Source organism: Abramis brama, assembly GCF_963993115.1.
Source record: "Abramis brama genome assembly, chromosome: 16".
Lineage (NCBI taxonomy): Eukaryota > Metazoa > Chordata > Actinopteri > Cypriniformes > Leuciscidae > Abramis > Abramis brama.
In genome coordinates, this window is record NC_139978.1 from 30,246,515 (window position 1) to 30,269,012 (window position 22,498).

The 22,498-nt window shown below is 37.7% G+C and overlaps 2 protein-coding genes across 5 annotated transcripts in view; one reads left to right on the forward strand and one right to left on the reverse strand.

Moving 5' to 3' along the window:
- The window catches only part of fibcd1a (fibrinogen C domain containing 1a), a 118,714-nt gene that overhangs the window by 63,808 nt on the left and 32,408 nt on the right, over positions 1 to 22,498 (forward strand). For all 4 annotated transcript variants that reach the window (XM_084138876.1, XM_084138875.1, XM_084138877.1 and 1 more), the window contains one exon: positions 9,627 to 9,723. In XM_084138876.1, coding sequence (XP_083995002.1) covers positions 9,627 to 9,723 — 97 coding nt within the window. The remainder of the gene's footprint in view (positions 1 to 9,626; positions 9,724 to 22,498) is intronic.
- LOC311066411 (uncharacterized protein) overlaps positions 11,541 to 22,498 on the reverse strand; it is a gene marked incomplete at its 3' end in the record, with an annotated part of 32,335 nt that continues 21,377 nt past the window's right edge. Inside the window, exon 6 of the mRNA XM_084087598.1 lies at positions 11,541 to 11,702. Within this exon, the coding sequence (XP_083943724.1) occupies positions 11,541 to 11,702 (162 nt within the window). The remainder of the gene's footprint in view (positions 11,703 to 22,498) is intronic.

The following is a 22,498-nucleotide window of genomic DNA, read 5'->3' on the forward strand; positions in this document are numbered from 1 at the left end:
TTTAAACTGAATATATTTTCAATTGTAAAATCCTTAAACTGCACTATTTACAACAGATATATTTAGCATATGCAGTATTTTAGTTATGTTTTGGCTAGAATTATTTATTTATTTTCCTGTATAGTATAATATTTCTTTAGAAGACTTGAGAACTATGTCTTCAGAACCATTTCACAGCAACTTCACAAACTGAAGCAAATATTTAAAAAAAGATAAGTCTCAGTCTCATGTCTACAATATGCCGGAATACAAAAGAAGATTACAAGATAAACACAAGTCTTGATCAAACACAAAAACATTATTTTGAATAGTATATCTTTTGTTTGATCATTTAACACCTGACAAATGTCTGGCTTTGTGCTTGAGCTGTCTATCTTTAGCAAAAGTGTGACTTTAAGTGTCGACCTTAACCTTGGGTTATTGTCATTCTAATCCTCGCTTTTAACCTGATTAAAGGAACGTTTCACTCTTTAGAATTTAGAAGCATTTCTAGCACCGCCGATTTTTACCCCGGGTTATGAAACATTGGTCTGAATCAGGCATTGCGGTGCCAAACATGTTGAACAGTTTACATTACATTAAACATTAAACAGTTGCTTCAGCTGTGGATGAGAAAAAATTCAAACGCCAATGGAAAACGCGCCATTTGGAGTGAAGAAGAAAACATTTCATTCTTACCATTATAGTCCGAAATGTCCATTCAGGAAAAAAAAACTTGATATTATAGATGGCATTGTGTAATATGAGGATGAGCAATGCTTGAGCAGGTCACATGCTGAATCGTCCAATGAATGACACTGACACTGCAAATAAGGATGTTAACCCAGGGTCTAAGAGTTAAATAAATGTAAAGAAAAACAAGTGACATGACTAATATTAGCCGCTTTCCGACCAAGTAGTTACAGGAACTTAGTTCTAGGAACTGTCCACTTCTAAACTGTTCTAAGAACTACTCTCCCCCAAACTCGGTTTTGCTGTTTGCGTTCGCACTGGCCAAGTGGCCATAGGAACTGGTAGGAGGGGTAAGGGAGTGACGCAAGCACGGTGACTTTTATTTTGACGGCGCGACGGACCTTTATTTTGGCGGCGCTGAGAACGCCAGAGCAAACAATGCTCGCATTCTCTGTGTTTATTAGTAAGCGATCTGTCTAACAGTACTGTTTAACATGTTATTAGATAGAACTGTTATAGAAAGTAGACAGTATATGAAAAAAAAAGTTATTAGCCTATGCCGTGTGGTTGATGTCCAGTGTTGCTAGCTGGGCAGATAAACATAATCATGTTTGACTTGGTCCCCTCAAAGTTGCGTTGGATTTTCTCTTCAGCATAAAGGTTTAGAGACCCATCTATCACTGTTTTCCATGTTTGTATAGTTAGTTTATGGAGTAAATATATAGGCTATAATCTGTGTGTTTACATTCTAGCCGTTTTAAAAATGGCGGGTGCTGGTGTTCCGCGTGCGTTCGGTCATCAGCGTACACTAACGTCACGGGTAGTTCCTATAGTGCTGGTTTAGACCCTACTCTGAAGTAGGACCTAAATTAGTTCCTCCAAATGGAGTTCCTAGAGCTAAAATCGTTCCTAGTTCCTGCGGTGCGAACACGCCGACATCCGGGTACTTTAGCCAATAGGTCTAGGAACTGTGAAAAGGTTCCTCCGGTCGGAAAGCGGCTATTATCATCACTAATATGACCATATTCATTTATTTAAAGGCCCACTAAAGTGCCTTGAAACACGCAGCATTATTCAATGCGTTGACGTAATTTCCACTGAAACAGGAAGACAGGGCGGGACATATCGAGCAGCTCCTCCCCTTTTTTAAAATAGCCAATAGCGTTTTTTTATATTACAGCTCGACCAGAGCTGTTGAGATCTGCAAAGCCGCATTTGACAGTTTACAACAGCCACAGTCTAATACATTCCCCTTTTAGATTTAATATGAAACTGTTAAAGTAAAACCGTGAAAACAATCATGCTGAGGATGTGTAGTTTGAAAAGTGTTTAATTTATGTTAGTGCTTGGCACTTGTGTTATCTCTTTTACTCGTCCATGGTGTTTGTAATGTTGAGTCTGTCGAGCTGTTTCTCCTCCTAATCTCCTCCATATCACCTTCAAGTACAGCATTCTGTGAAGAATTCAAATGGGTCCGGTTTTCTGGTATGCGCCGACTCGCGTATATGATCCGCTCTGTGCTATCGTGTCTATGGACTGGAGCAGACACTAACAGGCTTCATTCAGTCTGAATCGTTCCCTATCCACTATATAGTGCACTTTGCATTATTCACCATATAGAAAATTGTAATTGTGTGAACAAGTGACTGATTTCAGCCACAGCTTCAGTGTTAATTTATAGTGTAGGGGGCGGGACGCTTCCGATTCTAGAGAGCATTTGATTGGACAGAAAACAGTGATGTCATCAAAATCATCGATCCATATCGGCGGATGTGAGAGACTATACGTTTTAAACGCTTATATCTACTAAATGCGCACACTAGCTAATAGATAACCTTAAGGCTATCATTGGGCTTTTGATTTCATGGGGACTTTAATTATTCAGCTGCACTGCTCAATTGTGTCATGGAATGTACCTCTACCAATTTTGCTTTAATTTTACATGAATATAAGAGACAATATCGCTGTTCTATGAAGAGGACACGTCTGTGGAGCTTCAAGCGAGCTCAATCACCATCTCTGACACTCCGCCAGTACAACCAGAGGTGCAGACGCCACAAGTTTATAGCTCGGTTGATTGACAGCCCTCGGGGAGACCATTGACAAATCCTCCACCCTTTTGCCCTTAGTGTGGTCAGACTCTGTTTTCTGTCAGAGTGACAGGAGGGGGTCGTGTTTTTTGGCACTGAATGTCTTCTCTTGTTCCAGCCCAGCAGATTGTTACCAACGGTCTGTTGTGCAACTGCTGGCTGCGGGAAGAGTCTCAATGGGGAATATGAGCGAACAACATGATTTGATTTCAGTTATTTTTGCTGCAGGATTGTTTTCTCTGCTCTCAGCAATATGAAACCAAACCTGCCAGTACCTAGCGACTCTCCGGTGAAAAACAGCCCACACTGCTGCAGAATTTATAGCCCACAAATGCTCCACTATAAGCTCGGAGAGGCTGTTTACCTAAAGATGTGACATTATTCTTAGATTTTGCAGCAAGTACGGTAAATAGATGTGAACAAAGCATGTCATTGAAGTTTAGGATATTTTTAACTGCAGGTGTTTTCTGCTCTTTAAATAAAAGGTCATTGATTTCTTTCTGTTTTTGCTGTCACTCAGTGGATATTAAAGATCCAGTTTTGCATATTTTTATGCATTTCATTTAGGCGGCTAAATTATACATGACCCATCATGGTGTATCTCTGTTTTTCTGCTCGTGATCTTGATCAAATATAGTGCCAAGGTGTTTGGTTAAAACGTTTTTTTTGCGTTCAGAATTCTATATATTTTTTTAGCAATCTAGACTGAGGGCGATCGGGGTTAGTTGTCATAAATGGAAGTGTTCTCATAATAACTATTTTTAAGTCTTAAGGGTTTTTTTGTGATAAATTGTAAAAAAATATATATATTTTTTTTTACATTATTATTTTTTTACATTTATTATTTTCATTTTGCAATGGTTATGACAGCTATAGAAGTTATATATAACTTTTAATTGTTTTATTATCAACCACAACTGATAAGATAAGAGTCAACTATTTAATGTCAATTATCACATGTGTTTTATGTGTTGTAATTGTCACGATACATATCAGTGTTTGTTAGTTTTGTTTTCATGGACTTTTAGTTTGCTTTCATTTATCACATGTGTTCCTTTCCTGCCACTCATCTGTTTCCATGGTAACTAATCATCATCATGACAGCTGCTCTTCATTTAGTTCATCACCATGTGTATATTAGTTCCTCACCTTCACTCAGTGTTTGTCTGGTCTATCTTTAAGTTAGTATGTGTGTAGTTGTGTCAGTCTGAACCTTTTGAATCTTCTTTGTGTAGTCCTACACCCTTGCTGACAGTCATTTAATTTATAACAATATTTTTTATGTTAAAATATCAGACGTGTATCATAGTTATTTTACTGTTATAATTTAGGTTGAAAGCCTTTAATAGTCTATTTAGGTTCTATTGTGGCAACTTAGCCCATATATTGTGACAACATGCCCCACTGTTAAATAAACAGCATTTTTCCCTAGGCAATAATAACGGGGTAAATGTTCAAATGTTTTTGTTTTTTTTTTGTAGCCAAAACTTTAATGTATGTTCCTAACCAGAAACTGGCTTTCAAAAATGATCCTTCCCTGAAAAATATTCATTGGTGAGAAAATTGTGACAGCAAGCCCTGGTCTCCCCAGTGTCTTATCTGGCCTGTGGTTATCCTGTGAACAATTGAATTACTTCTCACCTCGAACCAACATAGCAAAACAATGAAAAATGAAGAAGATTACAAGGGATATCTCCTGAGAAATTACCGAGGTCATTACCTGCACTCCCAAAGATAAATCAGATATTATAGAATTGTTGTTAGACCAATAAACTCTCACTTCTTTTCCTTTTCTTTAGAATTAAACCGAGCCACCGGCTTCAAAACGGTGAAATAAATTCGTAATCTAGTTCGCTCAAGGGAACCAAAACACTCCATCATTTCTGAATATTCAACACAAATCTCATTTTCCTTTTAATCTTTCACACACTTCCTCTTTTACATGGACTGAAAATGAACTACTTCAACTAATATGAGGGAGGTTCAGCCTTTGAGAACAATTATTAATTTTTACCAGCTCACTAGAGGTGTTTCAGAACTCCCCCGGGCCTGGCTGTGTGCCGTCTGCCGTAGTGCCGCAAATTAAAGCGTTGATAATTAAGAGATAACAAGACGATTCTTAAGGCTGCTTCTCCTTCTGAGCACATGACTCTTAAGGAGGTAAGATTTTCCGGCTCTCTGAATTGTACATATGGAGTCTTCTTTGGCAATTGTGAAACAGAAGAACATCTCGTTCTCGTTCTCGTCTCTTGTGGAACAACAAGGTCATCCGCCTGCGTTTAGTCCGTCAGACAAAGTGCGCGAGCAGCGCACGATGCAGCGACCTGGAGCTGAACCTCATCTGTGTCGAAGGACTCGCCACTGCTGTTGTGTGCTCTGCTGGCATTGGAGATTCATTGTAACAGGAGAAATTGCTTCTGGGACAGCTGGATCAGCTGGAGTGGGGCTCCAGTATTAGGAAACAGACGCACAGAGGAACACAACAGCAAGAGGTGAAGACAGTTCTCACGATGAAAATAATGTTGATTTATTTACATCCTTACTGCTGTCAATCAGTTCAATTAATGATCATATTAATCACAAGTAACCAATATTTGCTGAAAAATTATATTTGCGCACAAATTAGTAGCCCGAAGACATTAATGTATATACACTCACCTAAAGGATTATTAGGAACACCTGTTCAATTTCTCATTAATGCAGTTATCTAATCAACCAATCACATGACAGTTGCTTCAATGCATTTAGGGGTGTGGTCCTGGTCAAGACAATCTCCTGAACTCCAAACTGAATGTCAGAATGGGAAAGAAAGGTGATTTAAGCAATTTTGAGCATGGCATGGTTGTTGGTGCCAGACGGGCCGGTTTGAGTATTTCAGAATCTGCTCAGTTACTGGGATTTTCACGCACAACCATTTCTAGGGTTTACAAAGAATGGTGTGAAAAGGGAAAAACATCCAGTATGCGGCAGTCCTGTGGGCGAAAATGCCTTGTTGATGCTAGAGGTCAGAGGAGAATGGGCCGACTGATTCAAGCTGATAGAAGAGCAACTTTGACTGAAATAACCACTCGTTACAACCTAGGTATGCAGCAAAGCATTTGTGAAGCCACAACACGCACAACCTTGAGGCGGATGGGCTACAACAGCAGAAGACCCCACCGGGTACCACTCATCTCCACTACAAATAGGAAAAAGAGGCTACAATTTGCACAAGCTCACCAAAATTGGACAGTTGAAGACTGGAAAAATGTTGCCTGGTCTGATGAGTCTCGATTTCTGTTGAGACATTCAGATGGTAGAGTCAGAATTTGGCGTAAACAGAATGAGAAAATGGATCCATCATGCCTTGTTACCACTGTGCAGGCTGGTGGTGGTGGTGTAATGGTGTGGGGAATGTTTTCTTGGCACACTTTAGGCCCCTTAGTGCCAATTGGGCATTGTTTAAATGCCACGGCCTACCTGAGCATTGTTTCTGACCATGTCCATCCCTTTATGACCACCATGTACCCATCCTCTGATGGCTACTTCCAGCAGGATAATGCACCATGTCACAAAGCTCGAATCATTTCAAATTGGTTTCTTGAACATGACAATGAGTTCACTGTACTAAAATGGCCCCCACAGTCACCAGATCTCAACCCAATAGAGCATCTTTGGGATGTGGTGGAACGGGAGCTTCGTGCCCTGGATGTGCATCCCACAAATCTCCATCAACTGCAAGATGCTATCCTATCAATATGGGCCAACATTTCTAAAGAATGCTTTCAGCACCTTGTTGAATCAATGCCACGTAGAATTAAGGCAGTTAAGGCTGAAGGCGAAAGGGGGTCAAACACAGTATTAGTATGGTGTTCCTAATAATCCTTTAGGTGAGTGTATTATATTAATATTGTATATTATTGTTATTGAATGTTATATATATATATAATATATAACATTCATAATAAATTAATGTTTAAGATATTCACTTATTATTCACGCTGAATTAGATATTCACAGTAAAGCCCCCAATCCCCGAGTATTCCCTCTCGGAATGGCCCAGGATGTGCCCACCTGAAATATGCAACTGATTTTCCAACACCTAAATGCCGCCTTGCTTGAATTCTGCTCATGCTGCGCCGGTGGGAATATTCAAAGCAGGTCTTATGAAATATTTATCGGAACATGAAAATTTCCCTGTATTTTAATTACCTGTTTTAGACTCGAGGTACAATAAAGATTAAGTGAGCCCACTGCGAGGTGACTCAGTGTTCATTTACAGAGATTATGGTGAATAATTAAAAAATGTTTGGTTGCTCTGTGGTTTGGAAGAAGAACCAATGAAAGGATTTATTCAGAGTCAAGCCACATCCATTAATTTTGAATGCAGCCCAAAGCACCTGCACAGAGTGTTGGCATGTTTTATTGAGAGAGCAGCTGTGTTTTCTAAGATCACATGCCCGGGAGGTCTCAGTCAAAGGTCTTCTCTTCAGAATCTATATGTTGTGTGTCATTGCACATAAAACACCTTAGCTAAACATAAACTCATCTAATGAGGGAAAAAAACACATTCAGTACATTCACGCCTGAAACAAACTCCAACGCAAGTACGTCAATGCGTGCGCTTCAAGCGGCACAAACTTGATTTTCAAGCGTCATAGCAATTCATAGCGCGGTGTAATAATAATAATAATAATAATAATAACATATTTAAAAATACATAAAATCTGATACATTTTTAAAATAGTTAATTCTGCATTTATTTATTGCTATCTTGTAAGAATTAATAACAGTTATGATGTTTAAAAATACTAAAAATCAGATACATTTATGAAATCGTTAATTCTGTTTATTTATTACTGTCTTGCAATAATTCATAACAGTTATAATATTTAAAAATTACAAAAATCTGATACATTTGTGAAAAATGTATTATTTAAAATAATTATAACACATTAATTATAATTAAAAAATTGTTGATGTATTTGTTCACAAAATGTAATAATACACACACACACACACACACACACACACATATATATATATATATATATATATATATATATATATATATACACACATAAACACATATACTGTGTACATTTAAAAAATAATTAAATATATATAAAAATATATCAGACAGAGCCAAAAAAATTACAAATTTGTTCACAGAAAGAAATTGATTGAACAAAAAAATCACCTGTTGTATTCAAAGACAAAAGGTAAATTTTTGAGTGAACTATTCTTTGTAAGTAACATAAGAACGCATGTGTGCGCCATGTGACAAACACATTGACATCTCTGTCATCTCATAAACAGGTTCATAATTGCAATATTTCTAAGTGAGGTTGGAAGGTGGATTTCCTCGTTCCTGTCTTGTTTAGGTGAGGATGTCCCTGTGGGAACTGTCCCTGGAGGAATGTGTGTTTTCGTCTTGGCAAGCACTGGTGAGCATGTGAGGAGGGCACTGTGCTTGGCTCATTTACATTGATGGCAAGACTTCTCCTTTGCTGGCATTTTCAACAGCCATTGATCCACTGCCTGCCTGATTAATCTTCTATAAAGGGATCAGGAGTCAATTAGTGTCTGAATTTCACTTTGAATTCCACATATGTGTCACCTTTCCCATGAGGACCCCGACCCCTCTACACTCGTCCTCTGTACCGCGCTCCTGAAATATCCATCTCCAGTCAATTTACATGTTTCCTTTTCATTCGTCTAAGAGTAAAGAATACATCTGCATACCAAAGACAAAGGATCTACCTGCAGGAAAGATACAGTGTGTTAACTACCTAGAGACTGAAACACTAGGATTCATTATCTTTCTGGTTTTAAGTAGAAGTGAACAGAGGGTTGACATAAAATAATGATAAGATGCTGTACTCGCCTGTCTGGTAATGTTCACAAAACCTATATGTTCCAAAACCTAGTGACATGCCTACCTAAACAGCTTTTTGAGGCATCATACTGTAGTGCATTCTTGTCAAAAAAGACTGTTCCAAAGGGTAGGTTGGCCAAATTCTAAGACAGCATCACATACACCACATACAATCCTAGAGCGTTTTTTGTAAAGCTCAGAGAAATGTGAATATATGTATTTCATTCAATACTGAAAGGTAACTTCAAAAATGACGGATGCACAGATTTCTGGCCAGTACAGATAAGCTGATAATTATTTTCATGTTATGGCTGATAGTAAAATTCTTTAGTATTTTGTATAAATAAAATAAAATTAAGACACTAGAAAATAATTCAAGAAATGCTACAAGCGCACAACATTATAATGTACAGTATGCAAAAAATATTTTATGTTATACATAATATATGTGCATGCATATTCATTTTGGGATTTGCTAAAGATAACATTTATCAGTATTATTAAATTATTCATGTTTTGAAAGATTAAGTTTCAGTGTTAGACAACAGCAAATCTAAATGTAATCTAAATAAATAGAGAATGCATGCACAATTAATGTTTGATATCAACTGATATCATTTTATCAATCTCATATATATATACATTAAATATATATAACAAATTAAACCGTGATATTTTATTTATATTTATATATAAACAAACTGATTTTGATGAATAAAAAAGAAAATCTAATATCAGCCTGATATGGTAATGATATATCATGCATCCCTCATAAAGGCAGTTTAGCCCAAAGGGTCAGGGGTTAGTATTCGCAATATAGTATATTGTATCTACACCACAAGGCAGAAGTAATCAGGGGAGGTTCCAGTTTGCATTAACACTGTGGAAATGACAGTCATTCATTTTCCTGTTGTATAGGGGGCTAATGCACGAATCACCTCTGCATGGTGATTAATAAAAAAGAGTTTAACTGTACAACAATGACATTCTAACTTGTCTTTTTATAGGTGATTCAACGCAGAGAAGATGGCTCTGTTAACTTTTTCCGTGACTGGGAAGCCTATCGTGAAGGATTTGGCAAGATAACAGGAGAGCATTGGCTTGGTAAGCCATCCATGTCACTATCTGTAATACAATCTGTCTGGAAAAAAGGCTTTAGTAATATCAGTGTCACAAAAAGATTTATAGAATGTTTCCAAACAGTCTTTCTCCTCATTCCTGAGTCATTACAAATTTTCCAAACAATGTTTAGTTGCATGCAATTGTAATATGCAATGTCTATTACTGCATATTACTGCATATTAAAATAAAAACATTCTATAACATATAATAAGTACTATAATATTCATTACACAAATAGTTTGTTTCGCTCCACTAATTTAATTGAACAAGTGACTTTCCATAAATGGTGATATTTCATCTTGCCTGTATTTGCAACATAAACATTCCTGTAAAAAGTAAAAACTATTTTCTTTTCATGAACAAAACTAACCAGAAGAGCTGGCCATGTTGTGTCTAAATCTAAATTTCTCTATATAACTTGGAGTTTATAGTTCTGTTGTGTAAAAGTGCACCAGCTGCCGTGAATCACAGTTTCACAGGTTTTTGGTTTTGAATGAATGACAGTAACGTCTTTAAAAGCAAGGTGATGAGTTATTCTACTACTGTCGTAACACACAAACATGCTTCTCGTGATTGTCACTCTTTTTATGTCTGTTTTACTGACAACTGTAAGGAACAGGAGCACGTTTGGTTATTGCCACGGTGAACTGCCAGCCCGGACAAAATGCCAAGCTTTGTGTCCAAAGCCGAGCGTTGCAGATGGCAGTGGGTGGACAGGGAGCAAGGCTTTACAAAGAGACTGAATGTAGTGAGGAAACTTGTCATAGCGTCTACTGTTGGTTTCATCCCATGCTGGAATTATAGATTAGTGCTGATTGATTCAGCTCACTGGTTTTGTGATGGTTCACTCAAAATTTATTATTCACTAATTATTTACTCAAACTCATGTTGTTATTTTTTTCCATGGACTAAAATAAAATAAAATAGTCAAAACACCATAGAGAAAGTCTATTTCTTCTGATTATTTTTATGTCTATTCCTTACAGCTATTGTATAGCTTTGAGCTTGGAATATAGTTTTACGGACTACGTACAGTATACAGTCCAGACACACGTTGTCATTGTATGGAAAAAATAAAATAAAATAGTAAAAGCACCATAGAAGAAGTCCATGTCTTGAACTGTCTGATTATTTTTATGTCTATTCCTTATTAATATAGTTATATGGACTACTTGTATTTGACATAATGACTACACCTTGTCATTGTATGGAAAAAAAGCTTAAAGATTCTAAACGGAAATGCAGCATACAGGTTTGAAACGACATGAAGCTGAGTAAATAATGACCGAATTTTGGTTAAAAGTTTTTTGGATGATCAGTTTTTTTTAAACCTGAGAGATGGAATAAGGAAAATGTTGTGGTTTGTTTGTGTATTTTCCATGACAGTTGGTTGCTCTCAGGTATGTTGAACATGAAGGAAATAAATTGCATTTTATTTTATTTACTGCAAGGTTGCTCCTCTTTCGAGGAAAAAGTATTTTTTGATGACAGTCCTTATGGGCTGCGTCTTGTTTCTTTTATCGCATTTGCCCGACAAACATTTTATGTCTAGACTTGCTCTTGGACTTGTTGTCTGTAACTTGCGTTTGGGGTCCTGTGTCTCAATCAGCGATGATGAACTATGACAGGCCCGTCACGGAGTGTCATCTTGGAGAGATTGACAGCTTCACAGCGAGAGCAGGACAGCACTTGCTAGCAGCGTCTCTCACGCCTGCTGTGGCTGAGAATGACTTTTCCCATGACCTGCTCCATTTTCTTCACAGTGAGTAAGACCAGCCTAGAGCAATTCCACAGGCCGTTCAACAAAGGATATTGCCTGTGCCAGTGGTGGTCAGGGGTTCGGGTCCCTGTGGGCAAGCCCAGGATGGAACAGTCCTCCCTGGAGTGACAAAGATCAAGGCCCTGCCTCCTGGTGAAGATGTGAATCGGTGCCAATGAGTTGAGCTGCTCCAGCCCACGCTCTTAATCAATAAGAGACATGAGGGAGCTAGAGACAATTAACCTCCAGGGCTGGTGAAATGAGTTCCAGAAAACATCAACAACACAGACTCATCAGGAATGAGGTGACAGGGAAACCGGGGAGGGCAGAGGACCCGTAGTGAGAGACAATCTAGCCTCTCACCTCCAACAAATAGGATTACAGTGCACAGTTCACAATAGCTCCAAAACTTACTTGTGCGCCATTCTGAATTGGGAATGTTGTGTAAATTCCAGGGCCCGGTTCCCCGATAACGCTCACTCTTAGCGCGCTAAGAAGACTCGAAAGATATATCTTACCAAAGTTGTTTATGTTCCTAAGTGTGTTCCCCAAACTATACCTTAGAAAGCTGCTTAAGATATACCTTCTTACGTGCGACGTTACCGGGTGCTGTCCGTGGCGATGGTGCTGAATTGGTTGATATCAATGGCTCGAGAATCAATTATTCTCTTGTGCAGGGGCTGTTTATGTGAGAAAGCGGTGTTCTTTATAAAAGAAGCACTTCAGAAATAGTTGAAATAGCATTTATTAGGACTCATGGGATATTATAAAAAATAATCCAAATTATAATAGCCTATAATAGCCTAGCCTACATATTTTTAAATTGTATCATATATTGCTGCCATAATAACCATTTCAAATTTGTATGTGCTTTCTTCTCTTTTCCATTTTTGTTCGCTGAGGTGGAGCTGTGATGAAATATTGTTCTTGGAAATACTTTCCAGCGTTTCAGTAATAAAAGTGTAGGCCTACATCTCGGTGCTCGGCAGTGATCAAAAAGGGTTTAAACAGTGGATTTTGAATCTCTTCTTGTAAACTCAGAGATGTGGATTCAGACGGCAATTAAATTACCACACAACCTGTTTGTCAAAAAAACAGTAGGTACTAATTTGGCCAGGGATTTTTACGCGGGTTGGGTGAGAAAAAAAACTGATATTATGGATTCGGACTGCACTAAAATCACCGACTCACCCCTATAAATGTTTAAAATACCATACAAGCCCATGAGAAACAATATTAGCTTCCGAATAGGACTTAACTGACAGTAGCCTATGCTTTCACTGGCCTTTAAAAGCACTTTTTAATTAAATTAATAATATTGTATAATAATATAATTAAAAATCTAACAACAATCAGTGTAATGACAATTTTATTCTTTGCATGATAACACTTGAATTAGCCTAATTGAATACTGTCTGGGTGTATTAAAACTTAAGAATTATATTCGTATAGACCTGCAACAGTGATAAGGTAAAGCTAAGAGTGGTCCAGACCAACCTTACGAAAGTGTGACTTACAGAAGATATACTTAGCGTACGAACGTGTCGGGAATCATGCCATAACGTTAAGAGAGAGGTTAAGGAATAGGTTAAGAACTACTTGGCGATAAGAACGTTTTGGGTAACCGGGCCCAGTTCAGTTGAGGAATTTCAATTTTTCCCCCAAGTATACTTAATTAATTAACCTTTGTGGACTAGGGTGGACTATAGGCAGTCTAAAATTAACACTTGCCAAGCGCCAAATGCGAGTAAAAAATCGGTGTTGGTGAGTATATGAAACAGTGTCAATCACCAGTTGGACCATAACATTTTTATGAACTCTAAAAATGCAATGTTGTGAGAACATGGCCGTGAACGACGCTCGGGACAGTAGACACGCCAGTGCTGCATCGTCACGAAAGTTTAAGCCTTGGCAATTGAAATATTCAAGCACATGAAGACGCGAAAGGGAACTCAATTCATTACTCGTTACCGAAGCGCTTGCACAGAAATCTGCTTCTCAGAAGCGGCGATACTGAATTGAGCTCTCTTTCTCGTCTTCTTGCGCTTGGGTGGACTGGCCATCTGTGTGATCTGGAGAATCACAGAACGGCCGGTACTCCAGGACGGCCGGCGGGCCGGCCCACCACCCGCCACGCACGCAGTCATCACCTGTTTTTCCCCCCACTAATCTGTTTCACACTCCAGTACTGTAGGTGGCAGCAATGCACCTTTAAGTTGGATGCCAGCTGCACTGGCCGTGGCCGCCAAGTAAGGAGAAGCAAAGACGTTAGATAGAAGCATTGAAACAAACAAACAATATGCATAACGCGGGTAAAAAACGGAAAGAAAAGGGTGGGGCTGAGAAGGCGAGAGAAAAAAAAAGCGGAATTTAGATACTGAAGCCGCTAAATGTCGCAAACTAACTGAAATATTTAGCAGCACAGCCAGCAGCAGCACCTCGCAGTTAAATATTAGCAGCAGTGAAGAAGTGAGCCAGACAGCTATGCAGCAACATGCCACCAGTGATGAGGGACAGAAAGATGAGCTGGTTCCACAGGCAGATCCAGGGCAAGTAAGTATGGAACATGAGAGGAGAAAGAGAGTTACTTGCTAGGGATGATGTTAGGAAGTGATATTCAGGTTGCTACATTTTTAATGATTACAGTAGTTAAAACAGCTAAACTTCAACATTTTAGCTGTAAAATGCCACATGCAGTAGCTAATATTAAGAAATATGTTGTGCTTTTACTTTTAAAAATGTTGGTAAAAATGTTTGAAGATTTTGAATACAGAAGTTACATTTGTAATGGTGTATTTTCATTTAGTTGTGTTATTATTATTTGTGCAGTAAGATTAATTACTGCATAAATTAATTAAGATTATTAAGTAATAAATTCATTTTAAGACAGCATGGAATAGATTGTATAATATGCTGTTATAACAGCATATTATATAATCTATTCCATGCTATCTTGGAATAAAACCAGTTTTTTTTTTTTTTTATCCATTCCATCATTTGTTTATTCAGGTTGAGCTTAGATCAAGTCCATTTATATGTGAGTATTCAAGTTAATCTAGAATAATGTGCTTTTAACACAACATCTAGTCAACATCAGTGCTATTGCTATAATTTGGATGGTATAGTATCATGAGCCACAATTAAAGTCTTGTGACACTCATGCCAGGCGTTATTGTTGTTGTTGTTGTTGTCGAGTTTCCGCGCGCCGATTGCTTTGGGCCGGGCCTAGTCAAAGTCCAGGGCCATTTTTTAGTCCCAGTCCGTCCCTGGCTTGAACAGATGTATTCAAACTAAATAATGTCAAAAGGCCAGTATCCTCATAAACATAGTCAGTTATGTCTTAAGTGAACGCAAACAGTTGAGAAAGAAAACACTTGTGTATCAGTATATTGGATCCGTGCAGCTCTTAAAGTGACAGCAGCCTAATATTCCTTCTGCTGTCTGTGTTTTTAATGTTCATCAAAAAACAAAAGACAAAGAAAAATCACTCACTGCTCTAGACTCTATAACTTCTGTAACTTAAATAAGGATTAATCTATGTTTCATGGCTGGTAAAAAATATTTATAAATTCACCGGCCATTGGCAGGTGTGGCAAAAGGTTAGTTTTAGGCCCTGACTAAAAACACATTTCCCAGAATGCATTAACAGTGAAGAGATATTTTTCTAGGCCAACCTCGAAGTTTGCATCACTCTGATACCTTTGACAAATCCCAGTAGGATTTTTCCATAGGCTTTTGTATTATTGCAGAAAATAAGCTATCCAAGTTTGATTCTTAAGGCCCGTTCACACCAAGGACAATAATAACGATAATGGCAAAGATATAGTTTAAAAAAACACTCAAAATGTAAAAGAATAGCAGAATCCACACCACAACTATAACCACAACAACACAGCTGATGAACAATAAAAGATTGACAGCCAATCAGAAACCAATTTTAAAGCAGCATATTAACAGGACTGCTCATAATAAACAGAACAATATAATTCGTTGGTGTGGATGCTGTAGTTATCTTTACCGTTCTTGTTTTGAACAGGCCTTTACACATTTTGTTCATCATGATAATCTTCACAAATGAACACAACTTTTATGAATTTTGAAGACTAAATACGATCGCAAGAAGTAAAAGCTAAACATAGGCTGTAAACGAACTACACCACGGTCACATGAAAAAACATTTTCCTAAAAGTTTGAGTTAAAAAATTTGCAAGAGTGCTCATATAAATACAACAAGGCTATGAAAGCAGACAGTTTTCCCATTTGACGTGTTGACGTTCAATGTCCCTGACATCCACTGCAGTCTTATTTAGCCACTTTTTAGCATCTGCCTTTTTGAAGACAAGTAAAAGCTTTAAGAACTCACAAGGGGGAATTACTAATGTATTTTATGTTGTAGAATAAACCGTGAAAATATCTTGAGCTTGTGTTCACCACAGACCTTATTTCAGACATTTAACCAGAAACCCATTCAAAAAATCCATTAACTTTGGGACGAAAAAATACGTAATCTCTGCTGCACTCAGAGATTCATTACAGTCCTTTTCCTGTCATTCAAATTCAAATTCCAACTCAACTTCTGTGGGATGTGGCCGATTCAATTCAAATTCCTATTTAAATAATGATAAATTGCAATTAATTTCAATAGAGATTTACGTTAGAATGTTGCTAAAAGTGAACAGTTTGATTACAAAAATGGATTAAGTAATTACATTTTTATTTGCTCTGGATTCTTTTCAATACTGAATGAAATATAAGTATAAACCAATATTTTAGGTTTCTGAACAGAGCCAATGACAGACAAAGTTTCTTAGAGCTCACAGAAACTTATGAGCTACTTTTGGCATTCATGCAAGCAGAGATCGTTTTAGTGCCACATTACCAATTAGCATGAAATGCTTGTGCATAAATGTAAGTCGAATATTAAGGGAGCAATATGAATATTAATGCACAAGAGTGTATTTTTGTGTCATCAAAGGAGAGGTTGGAATTATCATTCCATAATTTCCTTTTGTAGTGTATTAGCATATCCATTCATGATCAGCCTCCCAGAGCACTATAAATAAGTCTTTTATCAGTCATTTTCACATAATTCTGTTGAATTGCTTATAATAAGTCATTCCCACTCCCTCATCACAAGCTCACGCATGCACACAAACTTGTGTGCTTACACTTGTGAGGAACTCCAACGTACTGCTATTGTTCTTGAATTAAGCTAATTATAATGACTACATTCTTGAGAGCGAGGAGTGTTGGAACCCGGGATGTGCCATCTATTTAACTAATGAAATGAGTTTGAGGGAGGAAATCACTAGCATACTTAAACACCACCCATCTGAGGTGATAGTAGAAGTCTCTGTGTAAGAATGTATAGAATATACAGGATTTTAAAGGGTACATAACACACACAGTTTCTGCCAATCTCATGTTAATCTTGAGTACCTATAGAGTAGTATTGCATCCTTCATATCTCCGAAGAGTCTTTAGTTTTATCAGATTTATAAAAGACAGATACAGATGTACCGATTCTTTCCGGAAAAGTAGAGTTCCTGGAGGCGTGCCGTGGGCGGAGCTAAAGAGTCAGGAGCACGAAGTTGTTTAAGAATAAACAAATGGACACTTAAGAATAAACAAATGTATTTAAACACATAAAATTATCCCTGGATAACTTTTGATTCATTGTACGTCTGTGTTGTTTACATAATGGGCCCTATTTTAACGATCTGAAACGCAAGTATCAAAAGCGAAACGCAAGTAACTTTGTGGGCGGATTTCGACGCTAATCTAAAATGGGTTGGTCTGAAGTAGCTTCATTATTCATAGGTGTGGTTTGGGCAATCAGAGAATCATCTCACATTCCCTTTAAGAGCAGGCGCGCTTGTTCCATGGCGGATTGCTATTATAACGGTAGATTTGCCCGGCGCACGCCAGGAGCGGTTCACAGCCGAGGAGACCGACGTTCTCGTCAGGGCCGTAAAAGACAGAGAAGTGACATTGTATGGGGATTGGAGAAACACACCCAAATAAGCTTCGGTTAAACAGGCGTATAATATTTTTGGTAAATGTGTAAGCTAGATTTATGCCTATTTTTCACATCTTCATGGACACCACAATGATTTCTCTCTTGTGGAATATTTTTCCTTGTAATTATGTATGGTTTGCAAAAATGCCAACTGCTGCATATGTGTAGATGAGAGAAGCAAAGTGTATGCGGTGTTGTGCACACGCTACATTATGGCCAAGCATGCACCCTTAAAATAGCATCTGAATGCGCCACTGAAAATGCGCAACTGACTTTAGAGTAGGTTTTTCCTGGTCTGTGGCGGAATTGTTTTCTGAAACTGCAAAATAGCACCAGGGAACATATGCGCCGGAACACACCTCCTCTTTTCGCTGAACCGCCCCCGGGAACGCAGGTTCATTCCCTGATTTACCGAAGTGCCTCTGTCGAGGGAAAAGTCCACTGTGCGTCGGGTGCAAAATAAGAATGATACATCCGTCGGTGTACAAAGTCAAGATAGGGCCCTATATGCACTTATGCCGATTGTCAACAAAACACACACATTTGATGCTGTGTTCCGACTCATGACCGGGATCTTTTATTGCTGGGACTGCTCCAGCTTTCAGTTTCAAATGACCTGCAAATACAGCGTCGAACTGGGCCTTGTTTCTTAAACATTCGTCAACGAAATGCCGGGAACAAACAAACACACTTTCACAACTCAGCCTGGTTTCTCCCAAGGTATTTTTTCTCCATTCTGTCACCTGATGGAGTTTTGGTTCCTTGCCACTGTCGCCCTTTTCACCTTTGGCTTTTGGCTTGCTTAGTTGAGGACATTTAATATTCAACAATATTATTGATCTGCCTGCATTGACACCATTATATGAGAACTGAACTGAGCTGGACGATGACATCCCGATTTTCTCCAGAGCGGCTATATATATAAATAAACTAAATTAATAACTATGCTGCTTTAAAAACAATCTGTATTGTAAAAAGCGCTATATAAATAAAGTTGAATTGACATCTTTCACATACTCGAAAAACACTTTCTGAAGCTTATACAAACCCTGAAGGCACAGAAATACTTTGGCCGTGTTTAGCATGAGCTAGACATCGCATTTAAGGTAAAGTGTAGTATTATGCTTTCAGCTTTGCAATTTCATTAGGGATCATGTTGATGTATCATGGATGTTGAGTGATAATGAACTGGTATCATCTGAATCAGCATGTTTAATCTGATATATAACATCCACACAAGCTTTTTATCATGTTCCTGACCTGAAATTGTGTGGTGAGCTTTTTGTCAGAATCCTATTGGCCAGTTCTTTTGTCAAGAGAACTTTCTTCTTTTGATGACCTGCCCAAAATAATGAACTTAACCCTTTTCCTACATCCTCCTAAAGAAGAAAAGGGTGTATTTAATCGTGTTTACTTTATCCCTGCCATATCCCCACAGTCATCACATAGTGTTCTCGAAAGTCTGTCCGGTTCCACATCAGCAGAAAAAAGGATCGTAGCCCATAATCACATCGATCCTCATAAATCTCGCCTCATCACAAATGTTCCCTGACAGAAGTTAGAAATTGCCACAACTGTTTACCATACAAAAGATTTTGCCCTTTTGTCGTGTTTTTTGGGAAGATGAATATTTGTTTCTGATTCGTTTTTTGGTGACTCACTATGTGAGACTTTTTCTGTGAAATTGATTTGAAGCGTGTCTAGTTTGCCAGTGCTGCACCGCATGTGTGATGTTAACACTATCACTCGTCACTCATTAAAGCTGAAGTGTGTAATTAATGCACAGTTGGAAAAATAACATACTCCCTCTCCCTCCTTTTTAAGGAAGTCAGCCTATAAATCTCTTACTTATATTTGTGTCTTTATATTAAGGAAGTATTTTGACAATGAAAAATGTCTAATACCTCACTCTTATCAAATGCTCTGAATTTTGCAATTGTGTGCCCTTCAGTCCTTATCTGTAGAGCAGAAACTGTCACAATATCTTGGCAGAGATAGAGTCAGACTGTGAATGTGCTTTATAAGGTACACAATGACAGATAGTTTAGACTGACCCTGTGAACTTCCTGCTGGAAAGCAAACTTTGCAGAAGTCGGTCAGGCCAAAAGCCGTGGTCGATATTTAAAAGACTATGCAGAGGTAAAAAACAAGAACCATTATTTCCTTCATTTTTTTTTTTTCTCAAGATATCATATTTCAGGGCTTAACAATAAGGATGATTGCCTGAGGGCCAGTGTGAGAGTCATTTATGCACACGTACGTCTCCTAGACATCTGTTAAAAAGTGCTTGATCTGGAAAGCATCGCTAATTAATTAGTGTGCACAAACTTCATTCATGCATGCATTCTAATAAATTCATACATTTATTCATAAGACACATCATAAATACGTGAATGGATAATTTTTATGGAAGATTCTTTTTTTTGTGTGTGATTAAAAACACACATCAAATAGATTTTTAGGTGATGCATATGTGCTGTTAGTGCCAGTGCATTTTGAAATCTGCATTTGTTAATCCTCTACATGTTTTTATGCCTTGCAAACTTAATAATTTGATTTTCTGAACATTATTGTGAATATAACTGATTTTTAACTGACTTTTTCGACCAAGTTAAAGTTGTCTAGCTGGCTAGATACGGTTTTTGTTTAGACTGAGAATCTATCTATCTATCTATCTATCTATCTATCTATCTATCTATCTATCTGTCTGTCTGTCTGTCTGTCTGTCTGTCTGTCTGTCTGTCCAATTTCCCACCCACCTATCCATCCATCCATCCAATTACCCACCCACCTATCCATCTATCCATACATCCATGCAATTACCCCCATCCATCCATCTATCCATACAATTACCCACCCACCTATCTATCTACCTATCTATCCACCCACCTATCCACCCACCTATCCATCCATCCATCCATCCATCCATCCATCCATCCATCCATCCATCCATCCATCCATCCATCCATCCATCCATCCATCCAATTAATTACCCATCCATCCATCCATCCATCCATCCATCCATCCATCCAGCTTCTTTAACACGCAGTCATTGAAAAAGACTTTTGTACTTGTTGAATCACTAGCTGTGTTAGTAAAGAAAACATTACTCGGTCAACTTCACTGTCTTGTGCTTTGGTAATTTATTCACAGCTATGTGCTCTTGCTTCAGCTAGCGATAAATGAAGATGTTATCTCAAGGGCTTTTTGACCCATTACATTCTCTTTTTTTTCTGGCGGAGTGTGTAAACAGCAAGCGAGGGTGGATGGATGCTGTTGATGTGAAGTGACTTAGTTACCAGTAGAACATCTCAGAAAAGCGTGCCGGTGGCTCTTAGTTCTTACGGCTTGACATATGAGTGTAACTTCCATTTTCCACACATGCATAAACTAGCTGTGCCTCAAGCGCTTGTGCTTGTCATGAGAAAAAAAAGTCATTAAGTGCTTCTACCAGGTTTTTCCTCGTCTCTCACAACATATTGCTGACTGTCGGAATACTCTAATCCCCCTCAAATCGCAGCTTTCTCGCTTTCTGCTGCCGTTTTGCTTTTGTTTTCCTATTCAGATGTTGAAGTCCTACTGATTTCGTTAAGCTTAGACTGGCATTTTCTCACCACTGATGTCGGCTCCATGCAAGCTCCCCACGTCTGGCCGAGTGAATTTTAAAAAGTGGGTTAAAAAGATGGCCGCCTCTCCTGGGTGTTTCTCCCGTCTCTGCACTCATTACTCAACACAGAACCTCCATTAATAGACTGCAATGCATTTTAACAACCCGATCGGCTTCAAAAATGAGCCATGCTGTCATAGGAGCCTGTGAAGAATGCTTTTGGATAGCTGGTCTGCTTTATTGTCACTCCATCATTGGCATTCTCTTAAAGGGACAGTTAATTCAATATACTGTAGTTAAAAAGAAAATTCTGTTATCATTCACTTAAAGCTTGAGTGACTTAATTTATTCTGTGGAACACAAAACATACATTTTTAGGTGAATATTCTGGCTGGTGTTCATTTTTACACAGTTTTTTGTAATAGTTTTTCAATTTTTATGAAAATATCCATTCAATTTAGTTAATATTTTTCATCATGTGTCATATTCATTCATTAGTCATTTTAATTGAAAATTAAACATTTTATATTATACATATACAATATGTATGTGTATATTTACACTACCGTTTAAAAGTTTGGAGTTAGTCATTTTTAATGAAAGATATAAATTCATATTTTTTTATTCAGTGAAACTAAAGACTGGAGTAGTGCTTACTGAATTTATTTTTTTAGCTTTGCAATCACAGGAATTAATTATATTTTAAAATACATTAAAATATGAAGCAGTTGTTTTAGATTGTAATAATATTTTACAATAACATTGTTTTTACTGTATTTTTGATCAATTAAATGCAGGTTTGGTGAGCATAAGAGATTTCTTTCGAAAACCAAAAAATCGTCTGACCCCAAACTTTTGAAATATTACATATAGTACATATTGTTTTTGTGCAAATATTTTAATTTATCAACATTTAAAAACAACATATTACATTGTTATTCTATCAGAATTTGTTGTGCAATAATATTTTACAGTATTATTTTTATTACTAAAGTATGTTTTAATTAAATTTATAATGCAATCTTGTCGTAATGCAGTGCAAATCTTTGTTATTGTTTAAAAAAAATTAGCTTACAATCATTTTCATTGACAATATCAACGCTGATCCTGAGCACTCTTTTTAATAAAATGACAGATGAAACAATGACAGAAGAACCCCCTAAAACAAGACAACAACAACAAAATATCCTTGCTAATTTGTTTTATTTTCAAATCTGTGCAAGCTACATCAAGGATCTGCTGGTTTTCTCTCTCTTTCTTCGCATCCTCACCTCCCCGTTTCTTTTTGAAATTCATGGTTTGTTCTCTCACTCGCTCATTTCCAATCCGTATCCTGCTATTACACTCTCAAAACCCACTGGATGTTACACAG